The sequence below is a fragment of the Sinohyriopsis cumingii genome, chromosome 15 (assembly GCF_028554795.1).
Source record: "Sinohyriopsis cumingii isolate HCF-2022 chromosome 15, ASM2855479v2, whole genome shotgun sequence".
Classification (NCBI taxonomy): domain Eukaryota; kingdom Metazoa; phylum Mollusca; class Bivalvia; order Unionida; family Unionidae; genus Sinohyriopsis; species Sinohyriopsis cumingii.
The window spans coordinates 58797384-58817721 of record NC_142975.1 but is presented as its reverse complement, the minus strand read 5'-3'; the positions used below and the strand labels follow the sequence as shown (position 1 = coordinate 58817721).

General features: G+C 35.4%; 1 protein-coding gene across 2 annotated transcripts in view; it reads right to left on the bottom strand.

The window, feature by feature from the left end:
* Window positions 1–20338, bottom strand: part of LOC149781872 (mitochondrial 2-oxoglutarate/malate carrier protein-like) — a 42287-nt gene that overhangs the window by 20961 nt on the left and 988 nt on the right. For both annotated transcript variants that reach the window (XR_016414811.1, XM_089936062.1), the window contains exons 2-5: window positions 15951–16012; window positions 10768–10858; window positions 10283–10366; window positions 2731–2850 (exon numbers count right to left, since the gene is read on the bottom strand). Coding sequence is in view for 1 of the 2 variants with exons in the window: in XM_089936062.1 (XP_089792188.1) it covers window positions 2731–2850; window positions 10283–10366; window positions 10768–10858; window positions 15951–16012 (357 nt within the window). In the remaining variant the exon portion in view is untranslated. The remainder of the gene's footprint in view (window positions 1–2730; window positions 2851–10282; window positions 10367–10767; window positions 10859–15950; window positions 16013–20338) is intronic.

The window sequence follows — 20338 nt, the reverse complement described above, 5'->3', positions numbered from 1 at the left end:
TTTTTTTTCTTCAGTAAAGAGAACGTGAAGATTAAACATTATTCAAGTAAATTTCAGATTTTTTAAACAACTACAACAGTACTATGGTATTAAAAAAATTAAAAGAATAAAATTGTCACCAATTAGCTTAAATGAATGATCACTTTGAAATTTTCTCTGCAAACAAAATTGCATCTCCATTTCCGCCAAAGAAACTCGGCCAGTTAACACCTGACATTCCTCTACCGTATATGTAAAGTTTAATTATCATGATTAAATTACAAGGAATAAAACAAAATATACCATGCAGTATATGTGGCCCTAAAGAACTAATTCTGAATAAATATTTTATTCAGCAAACAGTGTTACATGCATTAAGACTTAAACCTAAGGAAATAAGGTGGGGCATAAAACATGAGAAAAACAGTTGCCACAAGTACAGTAACTTGTGACTGCAGATTTGAACTGTTAAAATTAAGTCCATGGCATCGTAAGTAACAACAAAATAGGCATCGTTTATTTGGTAATCAATTGCTGGTGCTTACGCATACACACACTGTCGAACATGGTTTCTTTGAAGTATGTCCGAAGGGCAGTCCTTTTAACAAGATCAATGCAAGGATAAGGATTATGTTCATTAGTCACACCGGCTTTATCGTTTGCGTACTTAAATCAAAACCTCAGCTATTTTGCAATTTAGCCAGAACTGACCAGAATATGCAAAAGGGGCTTGTCATGGGGGAATAATAAGGCGTATCACAGGAAGAAAAGGCACGTCAAATGGGCGGTCGCACATTGGGGCGGGGGTCAATAGCCCCCCCCCCCCCGTTCTATTGTCAGATAGTTAATGTGAAACTTTGACCTCTTTTTTTTAATCGCTGCTCTTTAAACTGCCCAATGAACAGTTTTATATCAGTACCAATTTTTACAGATTACAGTTTATGTATACTACATGTATACAATGCATTTTTTTTTTAATTTTTAATTTTTATAAGATTACTGAAAATTGTGTTTTCTCGAAACACGACCGGTTTAGAATCTTATTTTTAGCAAAGTTTCCATTTGATTAAAATCAAATCTAAATTTCACCTAGGACAGTGGTGATTTGATTTAGATTGTGCCGTGTTAAGGCATGTATGTCAACATCTTGAAAATACATTTACTCATTTCACCAGCGCGATCAAAGTTTCCTCAGGCAAACAATTTTTGTTTCGACAAGCCTGACGGGCACCTCACTTTGAATACAGGATGGGCCGGAACTAAAACCAGAAGGGTCCCAGGGTGTCGGGCTATCAGATCTGTTTTTAGCACTGCTGTTTTTAGATAAAAGATGTGGATTGATTGTTGCATTTTGTGGTCACTTACTCGTCCTTCTGCCTGTTTTCGTAACTCACACATTTAACACTTTTCCCAGGATTTAAAATGTCCAAAGGTATGTCTGGAACAGCGCCAACTTTTAGTCTAGGCCTAGCATTTGCGTATCTAAGAGCTGCCATTTTTTCATGATCCCTCTCGTAACATTCCTTTGAGAAATGTAACGAGCACATAGTGCTGTATGGTGTTGCTTTGAAATCGACTCGTTTGTAATAATGTACCCATTCATTATGCCTTTATCTTTCGGAAAAGATTTTTTTTATTAATGTCAACAGGCTTTTCTGAATGTTCTATTACACCCGTAAGCAACGCAAAACGGTATTGTCTTTTACTGTGGCAACTCCCACTTGGGCTACTGGAGTCGATACTATGACGTCACATCCCGAAAGTAGCCGAATAGGCGTGGAAATTTTGCATACGAGGTCACGGAAATTCAGTTCCTAGAAGATAGGCTAATATTTAAATATTGGCATTATGGTCGCAGATGATACTTCAGAATACGGTTTTCTGCTATAGTACTTTTATTATTATTCTATATTTCCATTGGTTTCTGGTCTCCTTTAAGCACACTTGAATAGAAAAAGAATATTTCTTTATAAGGACATTCTCTTTGTAATAAATAATCATGTCAGACCAAAATCGTTTGTTAAAGTAAGGGGCAAATGTGTTTTTTCTTTTCTTCACACTTAAAAAAGTGCAATCTAATCTATTCTACTTTAAAGATAGATTTATTCTCTTGTTATAACCAAGTGGACAAATTTAAATTTAATAATGGGATATATACACCAAGTGGCTATCTAGAAAAGCATACCAACTAGGGCATATCAGAACTCTCTGTAGGCCTTTTGCAGTGAGAATCCTGGACACTCAGGGTACTAATAAGAAAATCTGGGATCAAGGAGAGTTTGAGAGAATCCATCAGTGAATACTAAATTGTTACAAAGTGATCAATACAATTTTAATTCTTCCTAAAACTTCTTTAGTTTTAACAGAAAAATTCTTCATTTAAAAAAAAATGTAATTAACCTTTTGCCAGCTGGGGCTTTTGTCTTTTAACCTGTTGGGGAAATGTATCTCCACTGAATACACAGTATCAAAAACTAAATGTCCTGGGCTAGTTATTGCACAACCTGAGAAAATTGCAGATCCAAAAGAAGCATAAAAGGTCTGAATATGAGCTGGAGGCATTTACAAAGAGCTCTGAGCATATGACATATATTCAAGTTCTGCAGTCCATGTTTTTACATTAAACTATTGAAGCATCCCTATAATACTACCGGAACAGCTGCCTGATGTACAAGATTGCTTATAGACTTATCAGGGGAGACAATTCAGAAGGATAGAAAAATTACTTGGTTTGTACTTTTGACAACTAACCTTCCATCTGCTGTCATTCTGATGAGTGCTACCTCAGCAGGTGTTCCTACAAAAGCACCAATACCTCCTGCTGTGATACCTATACCAGCCTTCATAAAGAAATTGGGAGGCTTTCCACCTCTGAAAAGATAAATATGCAAGCAAACAAATAAGATTTTCCCCAAAGAAATTAAATGACATCATTGTTTTACTTTTGTTGGTTTTTTTAAAGTATTAATAAACAAGGGAATACTTATTAGGATCAAAGACTGGATAACAAAATTACTATGGACCTCTGCATTTACAGATTTATTTTCTGATTAAGTAAGCATATGAATGGTTTGTGACAATCAATCCAAGGATGTCTTTTTCAGGTTTCAAAGTTTCATCCAGCTCAAAGGCACCTGGTATAAGTTGTCTGAACGTGTACAATTTGCATAAAATAATTGTTTGAAAAATAAAAATAAATACTGATTTTAAAAAATGTTCTTAGTGTAAAAACAAGAGTCCTCTGAAGGAACTGGTGCTCTACTGAAAATAATTTCCAGGGGTTCATAGTAAGACCCTTTCTTTTTTCTTCTTCAACTGCTGAGTGATGAAACCATCTGATATTTTTGAGCTACAAGATTTTCAAATCATCCACTGTGGCAGCCATATCTGATACAAAATTGGCAACATTTCATGTAGGACAAATTAGTCACCATTTTGAGGAGTTTCAGATGAATTTTTGACAATGTTTTCAATATGTTCATTGTGGAAGCCATGCTGCATACATGCCAACCCTGAGAGAGGTATAAGCATAATTTTGGCTAATATAAGTGGCAAAAATGCTTAATCCAACCATAAAAATGTAATCTATATCTTATTAGTAGTAATATTAGTACCCCATCTTCACTGAGGTTACACAATCATAGCTAATATATTACATGCCATAATTAAAGTATACTGTATGAAAAAAAGTACATTTATTTTTGCTACTAACCTGTATCTGCAGGTCAAATACTTGACAAAAATGGACAAACCTCAGTAGATTTAGAACCAGAATACAAACACAAAATATAATGAAAAATTATTTATATTCATCACTCACTTTAACTAGTCTATATGTCTAATTTTTGCAGAATGATCATGAACAGCACAAATTCTGCAATAAGCATGACAAAGTGCTCATTCTGAGTGCTGTATTTCATCATTCTCATATTCTTCCTTAAAAATTTGTAAAGAGGTGTTGAAGCTGAAAAAGACAAATCTGCTCGAAGAATTTTCTTCCGTAAGTCAAACTGTAAATGCCCATTTTGCTTAATATCTGGTGCCATTTTCTTTAAAAGTATAGACTGGTCTGCTAACTAACTTGATTATCAATACAATGAATCTGTGAGCCAAAGCTTTAAGTAAACCCTCTGTTTTCTAGGAAATGGGTCATATACAGTTGCTATAAATACATTTAGAAAATTGGGAAAGTACCTGTAGATCTATAATGGACAAATTTAGCTCTTACACTATTCTAACACAGCAGTCTTTCTTTTTAAAATAATCTCATATTTCTGTGATGAGTGGAATTGATGTGATGATAATATAAATTACAAAAACAACTTTTTATTGCTTTATTTTGATTTTATATTATTATGTAATGTACCAGAAAAGCATAATCCATGTACAGGTGAGCATAAGACATAATTCAGTGAAAAAAGTATGACGATTACACCAAAAGCGTAATGGTTGGCATTAAAGGAGTCAATGGGTACTCAGGTACCCACCCATTTATAAATTACCTGGGTAAAAATTAGCTATTGGGTACTGGCTTAGTCCATGTAAAAATTTTTTTAAATAAATAAACAAGACATAACATGTTTCCAAGTTCAAATCAATGATTATATCTGGCAACATCGGAAGCAAGCGAGACATAGAGTAACAAGTACAGTTCAAGGCTCATATTATGTGACACTGACCAATTGTAGACCTCCATCTACTGATCTTATATATTCAATGTGTGCATCTATTTAGCATTGTACGTCAAACAGTTTCCTTATTTTATATTTATCTTAACTGTACATAACATATTTTCAAGAAAACAAAAGGGCTTCTGGAATTTAAACCATGTGTCACAAATTCATTATAGTCTGATACACACTTAAGTAGCAGACCAGTCAATTTAATATAATTTCCCTCTGACCAGGATTGATGGGTACCTGGGTGACTTTTTCTAAAATTTTGACATCTTTAGTTGGCATGTATGATATTGGACATCAAACACCATTTTCACTGAGGACAAACCAGATATCATAATTGGTCTACTGGTGAAAACCATGTTGATTTGACTTTCCATTTCACTGTATTAATATCAATATTTCAAGATGGCTGCCATGGAGGCCAAACTGGATATCAGACTTGCACCAACTTCATTTAGTACCATCTAGACATCATACTCGTGTGAATCCCAATGTTGATATATCTTTCCATTTAGGAGTAGTGATAAGATTTTCAAGATGACTGCTGTGATGGCCATAATTGGCACATGTATGAGATTGGAACAATTCTTAATTATGACCTATAGACAGAAGAAGTCTTCCAGTGTTGTTGTTGTTGTTGTTGTTGTAGGGTTTAAAACCATTTTTCAGCACACGATAGACTACACATGGCGGCCAGTATTAATGGTGGAGGAATAACCTGTGAAATCCCCAGAAAGAACCACCAACCCTCGAGAAGCTACTGGCAAGCTTTCTCATATACCCACATTGGCTGAATCAGAGACTCGAACCCACACAGACAGAGGTGAGATGGCAGTGATCCGTAACGGAGAGCGCTTTAGACCACTCGGCCACTCAGGGCCCCAAGTTTTCCAGTGAAAACAACCATCATGATATGACTTTCCATTCAGGAGTGACAATAACAAGATGGCTATTATGGCGGCTCTGTTGAAGGTCAGATTGGCAATTTTTTGTGTGTGTGGACCAAACTGATATCATAAGAAGTCTCTTAGTGGAACCCAATATTCATATCATCATTCATTAACAAGATTTTCATTCTGGCCACTGTGGTCAACATATTTTATGTTTGGGCTGCAACTTCTTCACTTGGAACAAACAAGACATCATATGAAGTCTTCTGGTGAAAACCCCATGCCAATTTTACCTTCCATTCACGAACAGAAGCAATAATATAAAAAAAATTCAAGCGGCTCAGTGGTGGTGATATTGGAAATCAATTAGGTACCATCCCCATCTTAATATCACCATCCATTCAGGAATAGCAATAAGATTTTCAAGATGGGTCGTAACTCTAACCCATTACATTCCCTTGTCACCACTACATGTTGCCAATTTTAACCAGTGTATGAACTAGCAATGAGGATACTTGCAAAGTGAGATGGGTGGGAGGGTCTTCAAGAAAGGTTATCTGATGAATAGAGCAGAATTTACAATAAAATTTGCCTTCTCCTTTGAATGCATACCCCAATCACATTAACAGGAGAATAGGTAATAGGCAGAGGGAATGCTGTACATCCTACTTACACCATGGGTATCCTTCTGGGCAAAAAGATTTAATTCCCTATGTAAACAAAAACCTGCTCTCCTGCTTAACGCAACAAAACATACGGGCACATGAATCATGACCACTCTATCAGGTTTAGACAATGATTATTGAAATCTTCTTACCATAAAATTCACTGGCACATCCAGTGAAGCTAAGAAGCTGTGATGCTTTTAATTAGGCCTGGCAGTCATCTGGGCTGCAGCTACAGCAACCACCAGACTCATATTTTGTCTCTGTGAAGCTAAATCCCTGCGATATAAACTCTGGAAATTTGACTCCGCATGCATCCAACAGCATCTATGATGTCCAGGATTGAAGCATTGCATTTGAACGTTAGGCTCAGAGAGATTGCTGTAATTTCATGAGCTGAAATCCTCATGAAGTAATTTTGATCTTTGGAAACATGAGAAAATGCCAAGTGTAAAACCCACTTAAGCCACAAAGACAATGCTTGAGAGGTGATATCATAAATTCCAACCTTCATGGGGAGAAAGAGTCATTTGTAGTTGCCAAGACTGTATGTAAAGTAGTATTTGAGGGCATAGACAGGGTCTTGCATGGCTGCTGCTCTCGATTTATCTGTAGACGAGAAGGTACATATAATGGCTCTCTGACTGTCCACTAATGGTAGCCAGATCTTGGCTATGAAGCCTGATTGTGTCATGAGGATCACCAAACTGTCTGATCTGAACTAAAGATAGTTCATGTTGGCTGAAAGAACATGCAATTCACTCACCCTGCAAGCTGAAGCTTAACTGTCAGGAACCAAGTTTTGTATGACAACAGCTTCAGCGAGGTCCAGGATAAGTGAATCCAGCAAGTAGGACTGTCTCTCCATCAGGAACTGTACTGGCCATTCAACCATCACAACCTAAACTCTATCACATGGATCTTAGTGATAGATCTTGTTATGTGTTTAGGCTTGAATAACAAAAAAGAGTAAAGACAACAAGCTTTTTAAAATTTAGCAAATAATTTATTTCCCCAGAAAAACAAGGTAAAACTGAAAAGAAAAGAACTTACTGTTTTAAGACTGAAATCCAAAAATAATCAAAGAATTAAAAATTTGAAGTCCTTGTAATAAAATATTCTAATGAATCTGAGTTTCAGTCCCGACGAAAAATCCAAAAGGGAAGGTGATGACGTACACTATAGCCAGTATAGTAACAATGTGTCAACAGTTCTTTGTTGATCCCAAACAATAATATTCCGGTGTTTGATTTCCTAATAAAATTTCAATAAATGTCTTTGTCCAAGAATTCTGTATGAGCACTTAAAGTATTCTCCAGGGAAAAGAATTAATCTCTTAGAATCCAAATAATCTGAAGAATAATCAAACTGTAACTCCAACTGGTCACAACAAAATGAACACCCTGACATCAAGTGTTTAAATGCCTGAGATTATTTCTCAAACATTGGTATAAAAACTAACTACTGCACAATTCCGGTAAAACCAGAATTTCAAAATAGAGGCTGTTAAACATAAAATGTCATGTACACCTAGTAAAGCCTCGTTTACACCCAAAAATCACACATTAGGAATGAATGAAAAAAGGTTGTTTACAAGAATCCATACTGATTCTGTATCAAGGTCAGGAACTAGGTCAGCATAAAGATACAAAGTTCTATTATTATTAGATGTTTACAACTAAACAGTCATGTCAAACTAATTTCTGGAAAATGTCAAATTCCAGTAAACAAAATTACATTACTATTGCATGTAATAGAATAAATAAAAAAATTTAAAACTAACAAAAAAACAATGAAATTAAATCAAATATACATAACAATCTGACCATTTAGCCCAACATATAGCGTCATATAATGTTTTGTTAGAAAAAGTCGTTGAAAGATTTTTAACAGTGGCCATATTTGAAAGGATATAAGTCTTACTTTTAAAAGCTTTTATCACGCCATCTAAAAATCATCTTCTCTTTAACACATTAACCCTGGAGCTTTTTACATTTTTTTGAAAATCGACTAGGAAACACATTTGGAAAGCTATTTCTGAATAGACTCAAAAACACTAAATCTCCGGTCATCTTTCAATAACATACTGCCTGGTTGTGTTAGAAACATCATTTTTCATTGGCTGCTCTGTACCCTACACTGCCTATCCATTCGATCCTGAATCAAACACAAAATTTTTTCTCTGTGCTACGTTTTACTGGCGGACTCTAGTCCAACATACCGATTCGACCTCACCCATGTGTACACACCAGCAAGATACTTATGCTCCTCTTCTGACAATCGTATACTCATTATTCCCACTACGAAAACAAAGTCATATGGACAGCGTTCTTTTGCATACCAGGGCCCAGCAACATGGAATGAATTGCCCACTGAACTTAAACACAAAGACACAGTGATCACATTCAAGAGGGCTCTCAAAACTCACTTATTTCCACTGCAAGAACAAACTTAAAGACCTAATAATGTTTCCTACCTGAAATATTCTCAGCATGTTTTTTTATTTTTTAATGTTTTTCTAATTTCATGGTGTATGTTTTTGTAATAATATTATTTTATGTTTTTTATATTATAGGTGTTGTCTAATGTAAAGCGCTTAGAGCTTCTAAAGATAAGGCACTATACAAAGTCCTAATTATTATTATTTTACTCGTGCATGAGCAGAAGAGTATAAGTTGGAGTTCTTTTTTCTTTTTTTTTTTTTTGTTGCTAAACGGAGCCATTATTTTTGTATGGAGACCATTATATTCCAAATGCCCATCTTATCCTACTTTTTGCAAATGCTCATCTGTCTGTTTGCAGTTCATACCGGTTTGACTTAGATCTGAGACCAAAAAGTCTCAAATCTGAACACAAAATTGGATTCCGACCACGGGTGAATGTTGGTTAAAAAAAAAATTGGGTCCAAAAATTGAGATTTTTTTTATCTGTATTCTGTAGTGCAACTAGATATTCCAGATTATTTGGTATCATGGTAGAGCTAAATCTGTCTACCTTTCTATAATACCAACCACTTTAGTGTATCATGCATGATCATGATGCTACAGAGCTCGGCAGTAGGCTGCTACCTCAATCCCTGTTAAGTTGTCGCTAGGGGTTAATGTGTTAAAAAGATTTTTTACAAATTGTCGAGGAATTGCTACATTTGTAATTTATGTGCAATGTCAATGAGCAAGTGATTAAATACACAAAGAATATTCAAATTTTGTGACGTCATCAAAATGCACTGTTTAACACTTTAACCCCATGAGCTTTTTGTCATTTTCGCCTGAAAATCGAGTAGGAAACACTTTTTAAAAGCTATTTCTGAATAGACTCGAAAACACCAAATCCCTGGTCATCTTTCAATAACATACTGTCTAGTTGTTTTAGAAACATCATTTTTCATTGGCTATTTAACTCGCGCATGAGCAGAAGGGTGAAAGTTGGAGTTCTTTTTGGGTTTTTTTTCTTTTGCTAAACGGATCCATTATTTTTGTATGGAGACCCCTCTTTATTCCAAAATGCCCATCTTATCCTACTTTTTGCAAAGGCTCATTTGTCTGTTTGCAATTTATACCAGTTTGCCTTAGATCTGAGACCAAAAAGTCTCAAATCCAGGCACAAAATTGGATTCCGACCACGAACAAATTTTGGGTAAAAAAAAGTCAGGTCCAAAAAGGAGTTTATTTTATCTGTATTTTGTAGTGCAACTAGTTATTCCAGATTATTTGGTATCATTGTAGAGCTACATCTGTCTACCTTTCTATAATACCACCCACTTCAGTGTATCATGCATGACCATGACACTACAGAGCTTGGCAGTAGGCTACCAACTCCTGCCCCATTAAGTTGTCGCTAGGGGTTAATGTGTTAAAAAGATGGTTAAGTACTTTAATCTGTAACTAGTTTTTCAAGTTTACCTTTTATATTCTTAACATGATTTTATTACAAACATTTTCATCATAAAATGTTTATGCTCACGATTTTCCTTACTACATTCAGTAGTTTTTAAGCTTATGCTTAAAAAATGCAGTGATTTATAGCTTGTGATGGCAGTGTGCACTCTACACATGCATCATGTACTTACTTAGAAAACTTCTCAAAAAGTGAAGTGTAGATTCCAAGCCTAACTGTAGTGTAGGAAGCCTGCCGCAACAACCCTGCAGACAACCTGAAATACAATAAACAATATTTTACTCGATCACATAACATCATTCAGTTCACACCCGATGTAGTGAATGTCACCATCTATACTTTAATCTTCTAGATGTTTCTATCGATAAAAAAAATGGTGTCTGTCACAAGTTCAAAAACCATATTATAGAATAATACATGTAGAGTATCTCCACAAATTCAACAAATAAAGATCAGAATATTTTATTAATCATGAAATTTTTAGAATTTTACATATATTATTCTGGAGAAAGCCTAAAACTATCCAATGTATCCAATTTTACACATTCTTTTAGTTGTGCGCAATCTTCAAATTTATATTCAAAATTACAATTCAGTATTCGTGCACTAGTAAATTTTACCAAATATATTAAAAGAACAAGAGAATTAAAGACATACCCTGTGTAAATTCCTCTAAAGCCTTCATTTTTGAGGATGGACTTAATGGCATGCAAGCTGGTTTTATGTTCTCTTGCCCTCCCTCCTTCACCTGAAATTTCACGGTAAAAATAACAGACATACATTTCCAACTCAAACATTGATATTCATTCATGTGTTGCAACTCCAGCATAGTCATAACATTTTTGTCAAGTTTGTATAATTACAAATTATTTTGGATGGGTTAAAATCACATTGTGGAGAAAACTATAGCTAATTACATCAGATAGGAATTACTTATGTATTCATGCACAGTACTTATGTGATTTGACATTACATGTATTTGTAAAAAAGAAAAAGGATATTTTTCAGTGTTTCCCTTTACGCGCAGTTGTGCATCAGGGATGCACGCTGGAGAAAATTGACGCACACATTTTGTTGCCGTGCGTTTTTTATTACGCAAAGGATTTTCATAATATGATCAGGATTTATTTAATACCCAATGCATTGGACGATGTATGGCATCGTATATACTTCGAGTACAGGCATTGACTGGTTCCCCGCTTTGTTTGCTCCCTGCCTTGCGCTCCTCTATTCGAATAGCAAAGTGCAACACAGGGAACATAAAACAATGAACCAGACTAGCATAGGCAATGTTATGACGGAGTAGTTTTCCCATATCTCGCGAGCTTCTCGCGATTTCCATCGAGCTCAGCAAGCTGTCATCTAGATGTTTAATCTCAATGCTTGTGGCACTAGAAAGTGATCACTAGATTACAAAAGAGTAACTGTGGATCTAACTTTAATGAAAAATGGAGAAAATAATTCCCTTGACTGGAATACAGCACATTCATTATGATTACCGGTGTGACTTCTGATTGCGTAATTGCAAAGACTGCAAAAGTGAATAATCTTTTCGTGACAGGATTTTAGAATTTTCAAAAATCTGCCCTCGTTCGCCATAAGATATCTGGAGAACACATTATAACGTAAGACATTATTTCACAACAAAGAAATCAGTAAACTTGCAGGGACAAATGCGTTATTTGGATTACAAAGTCAGCGGGTCATTGCAGATTTTGTTTGTTTTTAACTTTTGCTGCAATAAAAGAAAGATCTTAAAGTTCAAGTGTAACTTATTAGAAAGAAGATGAATCATTATCCTCCTTGATATTTGGATATATGTGTTCTAGGATGAAGTACAATGAAACCTATGATAGTACACATTTTATGAAAGGCAGTAAATTAACTCCCATTTCGTTAAAAAGATTTATTTGGCTTTTTGTATTGGCTTATATGTAATGTGTTGGGCTATAATATTACTTGAGGAGACTGTTAAAAGTAAGACTTTAAAAGAAAAATGAACTAATACAATTATTCTTTAAATGAACAATGCATTTGTTTGTTAATTGTACATGTTGGTGTATTTGTATGTTTAGAGAAAGAGAGAGAGAGAGAGAGAATGTTGTGCAAGTTGCAATATCCTATTTCAAGCTGAAAAAGTATGAGTCGTATGAAAATTTGTCAGTATTTTTTTGACCCCCACATTTTTTATTTGACCCCCAGTTTTGACACCAAGGGTTTGTTTTGTACCCTCAATTTTACACCCCTGGGGGATACACTGTTTTTAATTTAATATTGTTTTTATAGCTACATATTTGTTAGTTATGACCATTCATCATTCATGTAGGGTGTCAATTTTCAAGCTTCATAATAATATAAAATACCAGGCATGAATTACAATTTCCTATGAACTGGTACAAAATGTTAGTAAAAAAACAACCAGAAGAAAAGACAAAATATAGCATTTCTCTGATGATATACTGAGTGTTTTCTTAAGTTCTATTGATCATAACAACACTTTTAACACATTACTGGTTCTATCTTGCTAATTGTTATTGTTATTGTTATAGGGTTTAATGCCATTTTTCAGCAGAAGTTAGGCTATACATGGCGGCCAGTATAAATGGTGGAGGAAGAACCTGGGAAAAACTCCCCAAAACCAGAGACCCATGAGACGCTACCAGCAAGCTTTCTCACATAACCACACTGGCTAAGCCCGAGACTCCAACCCACACAGACAGGTGAGATGGCAGTGATCTGTAATGATGAGCGCTTTAGACCACTCAGGGCCCCATATCATGCTAACAAAATGGAAGTTAGATGCCTTTCCAAGGACATAAAGTGTCAGTTGATCCATGCTGACCTGGGTAGATAGTGAATCCATGACTCCTGCATTAAAACTCCAATGCTCTACCAACTGAGATACCACACCTTCCCAAAAGCCCTGGGCTACCCCACCTTATAAATGTCAAGAAAAGTTGAAGACAGGGATATTATTAAATACCCACTGCCTCATTTTGTTAAAAGTTTTTAATGAGTTTGTCATCAAGAATAGGCTCATCATGTATGGTGAACAACAAATTCCGATAACATTCAGCTTTTAACAACACTAGCATATCACAAATACAGTGAAGCTTTGTTTCCGTCAGAATCTCCCCATATCTCTTTAGTTATAAAATCAATGAAACAGGAAAATTTATATATTTTTTGAAGCACCTGAATATTTTCATGGCATCCTATATTCATAAATTATATTTCATCTATTTCAATATACAGTAGTCCCCCTCTTGAACGGCCCCCCTGACCAGTGGCCACCCGCTCCTTATGGCCAGAATTCGCTGGCACCGACGAGTTTGTGTTCAAAAGTACCCCTCAAGAAAGGCCACCCGGCTAACGCGACCAGCGGCCAGCATATTAGTGCAAAATATAAAATTTACCCCTCACAAGCGGCCGCATTTTATCTGAATATGTATCCAGAACCAGTATTTTATTCATAACGTGTGTTAAGTAATCCGATTTCTGTTTCCCGATGTCAGGTTTTCATTACTGAAAGAAGTGTTGAGTAAAGTACATGTACCACTAAGGTTAATATTATATCATTTATGCCTCACGAGAAGCCAAATTTATTCCATAAAAACCAAGAAAGACTCAAATTTTAATCCATACAAAAGGGTAAGTACATGTAATCCAATTAGCCTTACTGCTGCGTTATCATAAGATGTCCGGTTTAGTCACTCAGATAATTGTTAAGATTACAATTATTGAACAGTAGCAACAACTGAGAAGTGGCAGTATCGATGCACAATACCCAAGTCAGCAGGAAAATGGTTTGATAGCCTTTATGGCTTCCCTTAGTAAGATGTTGAGCTTGTTCACTTTGATAATTAGTAGCTATTACTACTGACAATCATTGTCAAAATTGCAAATCACAATGGCCGTGAGGTCAAATCTGCCTAATGTTAATGGTATAAATCAAAGCCGTTTTGGCTTCTCTCACTTAGTGTAAAGAAATGTAAAAAAACAATAGGGTACCAGACTGCAACTAATGAATCACATGACAAGATCACTTCCTTTAAAAACACGGCAATTTGTTTAGATGCATACAAAATTGTTTTATCAGTACTGTAGTTGGCAACATGAATAACTTACTGCAAAAAGAACAACATGTCATCGAGGAAAAGAAAAATTATCAGTTTAGAAGAGAAAGTGAAAATAATTCAACTGACGGGGGTAGGTGGGTGTTGAGGATCCTTGCAGAAAACTAATGTTGGGAAGACTCAGATAAACAATATCGTGAAAGATAATGAAACAATTCTGAAGAAGTGGTAAGGTGAAATGGATGGAGAAAGGAAGACTGTTTGAGCCAGGAGACGTTTGTATCCTGATTTGAATGACAAGAAAAAGCAACAATTTTGTCAGTTGAATTGGGATATGACGACTTTACCGCAAATAACGGATGGTTGCACAGATTTCAAGTGCGACACAATATTAAGTGTTCTGTCCTTAGTGGAGAATCAGCTGATGTTAATAATTAAGTTGTAGAAGATTGGAAAAAAAGACTAAACGATATATGCATGGGATATGACAGCAAGGATATTTTTAATTGTGACGAGACTGGTTTGTTTTTTAGACTGTTACCAACAAAGTGACAGATGATGTGATCTGTAACATAATTATAAAGACAGTTTTAAAACTATATCAATGGTTATTCATAGCATTCTTTTGAAAATGATGACAGTTTTCATTTATTTCACAACATACATGTGATTTTTAATGAAAATATTAAATGTTTTAGAATTAAATGTACTTTGACTTTCTTCATATTTATTTACTATTCGCATTTGTCATCCCCCTCTAGAAAGGCCACCCTCATTATAAGGCCACTTCCCTGATGCATTAGGGGTGGCCTTATAAGAGGGGGACTACTGTATGCATTTCAGTGTGTTTTTGTGGGTGCATCTTTAAATATTAAAAGGCATTGTACACAGTTTAAAAAGATGATTCTGCACTCTACTGCATCTTTGACATAAGGTAAGTTCCATCTGAGTAGCAGACATCCACTTTTCCTTAATTATATATATACATGCACAGTCTCGGTGCATCTCAACCATCGTTTCTTTGGACCTACTGTACTAATCTCAGCATTACTGTTGGCATCTGGTGTGTATATATATATATATATATATATATATATATATATATATATATATCGAGGGAGAGAGTGTGTGTGTGTGTGATTTGGCTTTTTAATATAGCTTTAACAATTTTTCAGTCATATCGCTACAATGTCTGCAGTATGGCAGTTTATAGTGAAGTCCAGCAATGGGGCATCATACCTCAGACATGTACCCATGATATCTCACCCAGTCAAATTATCTTGACACCAGACCAACCAGTCCTAACACTAACCTCTTAATGCTGAGTGCCAAGTGAGGCAGCTGTTAGCACCATTTTTGTAAGTCTTTGGTATGACTCAGCCAGTGAACAAATCCACACATTTGAGGCAGACACTCTAACCAGTAGGTCACCGATGGATGGCTAGATGGCTAGACAGATTGATGGCTAGATAGATAGATAGATGCCAACAATAATGACGTTGGTAATACAATAGCTCTCCTCTACTTTATTTGATACAATCTAAAGATGGCCTTTTAGAAACTTTCACTCTCCAAAACTTTCACTTGTCCTGGATGTTTGGTGATGGGCTTTTTGCTTAACCCTATTGTACTTTATTAATAATTACAGTAAATGTCAAATAAATAATTACAGTAAATATCAAATAAATAATTACATTAATTACAGTAAATATCAAATAAATAATTACATTTGCTTAATTCATTAACAAACAATCAGACACTAACCACTCAGCTGCATTCTGTTCTTTACAAGGTCCAGTGGCTGGACAAACAAGGTGGCTGCCATCCTGAAAATAATAGGTCAAATGAAACTTCAGTCTCGGAAAAACAAAAACACAAACAACTTACATGTAAGCTAAACAACTGTACCACCCACCCACCCTTCAAAGGGACTGATTCTCAACTTACCAAACTGAAAGATAAACAAGGACTTTACCCAACCCATGAGTACAACAATTTTAGTGACTACAAGATCACGTCTTTTCTTCTTTTTCACTGGTGAGTACTGAACCCATCTCATCAAAAAACACAGATGTACAAAATATGGTAACAAAACTATTTTATTCTGCCTGAGTAAACATACTCACAAGATACCTGAGCAATGCCATTTGTATTGAGTACCAACCAGATACCAAAGAAATCATTAAGAGAAAAATCCACGTTCAGACAAAACATTTTTATACTAAATATACTAACTGATATGTACAAAAAACAAAGTATATGCATTTTGTCTGGCTCGTAGTAAGCCAAATATCTTAAATCATTACTTAATTCGGTTCAGTTACAACAATATCTGGTAAACTGGTTAATCAGATACAGTAATAGAAAGAATCATATTTGCCTTAATGAATTTTATTTTTGCCTTTTATAAAATTAGGAAATCAAACATTAATTTGTATAATCTAATCCAGATATACAGTACTAGGCAGGCCATCTCAAGGGGATTTAATTCAGAAATTACATAATATTTTTTTGACATGGTCCTTGCTACAAAGAAAAAACAAAATATATTTATTCATTGTTTTTCCCCACATTATTCAGCAGAGTAAAACTAAAAAGAAAATACACATAAAACATTTGGACATTTCAAAACAACAGTCACCTGAAGGGGATGTGAACCTCTAATACAAATACAATTCTGATCTCGTTAGCTGCAGTGTTAAAACCATTTCTCATACTCTTTAGATAAAAGAAAAATTAATCATTTGGGCAGTCATGTTAGATAAAAGATCAGCACATTTTGATTAAGGATAAACCAGACACCATTAGAAGACTTATGGTGAAAATCGCACTTTGATATGACCAACCATTCTAATGAATTTGTGACAAGATTTTCAGTATCTTCATTCTGGCAGCCATATTTGAGGTCAGATAGGCACAATTTTCATTCAGGACAAACTAGATATCACTATCAGTCTTCAGATGAAAACCAAATGTCCATATGATTTTCCATTTTAGTAGAGTAACAACTGTAGTATTTTCAAGATGGCTGCCATTATGGCTATACCGGATGTCTGATCAGCTAGATTTTCATTTACCAACCAGGTATCATAACAAGTCTTTAAATGACAATTCTTTGCTTATATCACCATCTCTAAGGAAAAGTTGCAATCACAAGATTTTCAAGAGCACCACTGTATGTCTTAATAAAATAGCATGTACTGCTATTGTCAAGCTGGAAACTATGCATTTAAAAGTCCAAAAGTGTGAATCAAGACAGACACAGCAATGGCAAACATTGTGTTCAACTCATAAGTTTGTAAAGTTTACTTGAACCTTAATTACCTCCAGTGCAGTTTCACAAACTTCAATTTCAATCCCCACAGAGCTTAACGGCTACATGATTTCTCCGAACTTGATGTAATCCTTATAATATTTTAAAATTCAGTTTGGCCTAATGGCAATCATCTTCCCCACCATATGACATACTCAAATCAACACATCATGTACCCACTAAACATAACAGTTGCCTTTCCTGACTTTTCCCCCAAGAATCTGAATATACTCTTTTATTCTTCTGTACTATTCAAACTTTTTAAGAGGTTTACTGTGCCGTTCATCCTGACATGTTGCTCACTGGATGCCATTTAAAAAAAAGAAGCAACAACTTAATTCATAGAGACATTCTGCATCACAAAAATATGTGCAGTTTAAAGCATGAGCTACTCTGGTAAAGTTAGTCTGGTTCCCAGACCATTTCCACTTAATCTAATACAAAACTGAGATCAGAATCAAACTTGAACAAGCCAGTATCCAGATTTTATTGCAAACAATTATATTTCCATATATTGTGATTTTGTTCCTCAAGTCCATATTTTAAAGGTTATTTCCAAAAGACGGCAAAATTGTAAATGGCTAGTCTGCTATTTTCATCTCGGAGTAACTAGACATGTTAAAAAGTTAAAAGTTTTAGTGGAAACCCCATGATGACATAACTAACCATTCAGCACTAGCAAAGCAATATTTTCCAGATGGTCACAACTTGTTGCACTAATAGCACAGTTTTTATTTAGGACCAAAAATACCTTGGAATGAATATGTGTGTGTGTGTGTGTAAAGTTTCATGGCAATCCTGTCTACAATTCAACATGTAATGCTTACTCAAAGTATCATCAAACTCGAGATTTTCAAAATATATGTTGCTGAAAAATCCAAATGATGAATGGGAAGACTATCCTACTCAAGAATCTGGAAACAACCAAAGTTGACTGAATTATGATACATTTTGGAACAATTAATAATTGTTTACCCTATTACCATTGGGGAATGGTATATAAATGTCACTGCAACACAACTTAGCAAAATGCCTAAAAACTCACAAGCGAGCTTACACCATAAATAAATATACAATGGACTTAAGGTATAATAAACACTAAAATCTCTATGGAAACCCAAAGAAATCACATGTCTGTACTCAAATTCCACTTGCCCTGACTTCAATTCCATGTGCCTGAACAGTTCCTTTTTCATTTTACTGTTATTTTGTCACAAGAATTTAAATATGAAAAGAAATAAACAAAATGTATATAAAACTGACTTGTGCTTCTATTCACCTCTCAAAATATTTCACATAATGCAATGTTTTCCTTCAGGTCTTGATGTCATCTATTGCCCAATTCTTCCAGTACCCACAGAATTTTGAGAACAGCCTCATTTTAAGAGAAATCACTTGCAATGACTTGTAATACACTTGGCCATAGTTTTGACTACTGATATTATTTTGACACAGCTACGGAATCCAGAAAAATTATTTGGTTAAACTATCTGAATTAAATGAGTTTAAATGTAATGATATCAGTTTTTTAAGAGTTTAAAAGAAACATGTTTTAGAGTCATTTATAAGTCACCAATTGCCAAGCCTGGTGTAACCGTCAAACAATCTCGTAGGTAATGATCAATGTATGTTAACCAGCAATGCATTACCAACTCAGCATGAGCATATGACAGCTCATTATTATTCATACTAGGTAACTAATGACATATGACAAACAGGGGGGCCCCAAGTGGCCGAGTGGTCTAAAGCGCTCTCCGTTACGGATCACTGCCATCTCACCTCTGTCTGCGTAGGTTCGAGTCTCGGATTCAGCCAATGTGGGTATGTGAGAAAGCTTGCCAGTAGCTTCTCAAGGGTCGGTGGTTCTTTCCGGTGTTTTCCCGGGTTCTTCCTCCACCATTAATACTGGCCGCCATGTATAGCCTATCGTGTGCTGAAAAATGGCATTAAACCCTACAACAACAACAAACAGAATGTGTGACCCAATCTAAATTAAGAGGGAACCTGGGCGTCAGACTATCAGATTTTTTAAACATTTGACAAGATTGAACTGAAATGAATAATGATATAATCCAAAAGAAGAGGACTACTGTCATCTTACCAGTTCTGAACTTTTAACTAATGGAGGATGGAATTTTCTTATATGGCCGAGGGTAGGCTAATAAATCAGCTCCTCAACTGTGATGATATTGATCAGTGGTTCAAGGGCGGATATCATCTATTCATTAAAACCTGCAAAATTCTGAAGAAAATTTTGGCAGCACACATTGGACTCGTAAATTTATCAGTATTTCTAGTGGCTATGGAGCAACTGTCAGATGAAACGTTCTTTTGGTGACATGTACATTGTATTTCTGGAGCAAATCATATGTTTGGTAACTTGTAAATCCATATGGAATAGCACAACCCTCTGTCCTGTCCCCAATATGAATTTTGCACTGGATATGGCTGATACCAATAACCGGTATGTGTCTAAAGTGTACTCAGGTTTGTACCAGAAAGATCTGCATGCAAAATTGCACATTTTAATGGAGAGGTGACATCAGACCCACATATCGTCCATCAGTATCAACACAGATCTTGGGGAGAATTTTCCATCAAAGAAAGTAAGGCAATGTAAATAGAATAGCAAATAGGTTTTTGTTGTTGTCGGGTTTAACATCATTTTTCAGCACAAGATAGGCTATACATGGTGGCCAGTACAAATGGTGGAGGAAGAACCCAGAAAAACCCCAAAAAGAACCACCAACCCATGAGAAGTTACTGGCAAGCTTTCTCACATAACCTCATTGGCCGAACCCAAGACTCAAACCCACGCCAACAGAGGTGAGATGGCAAT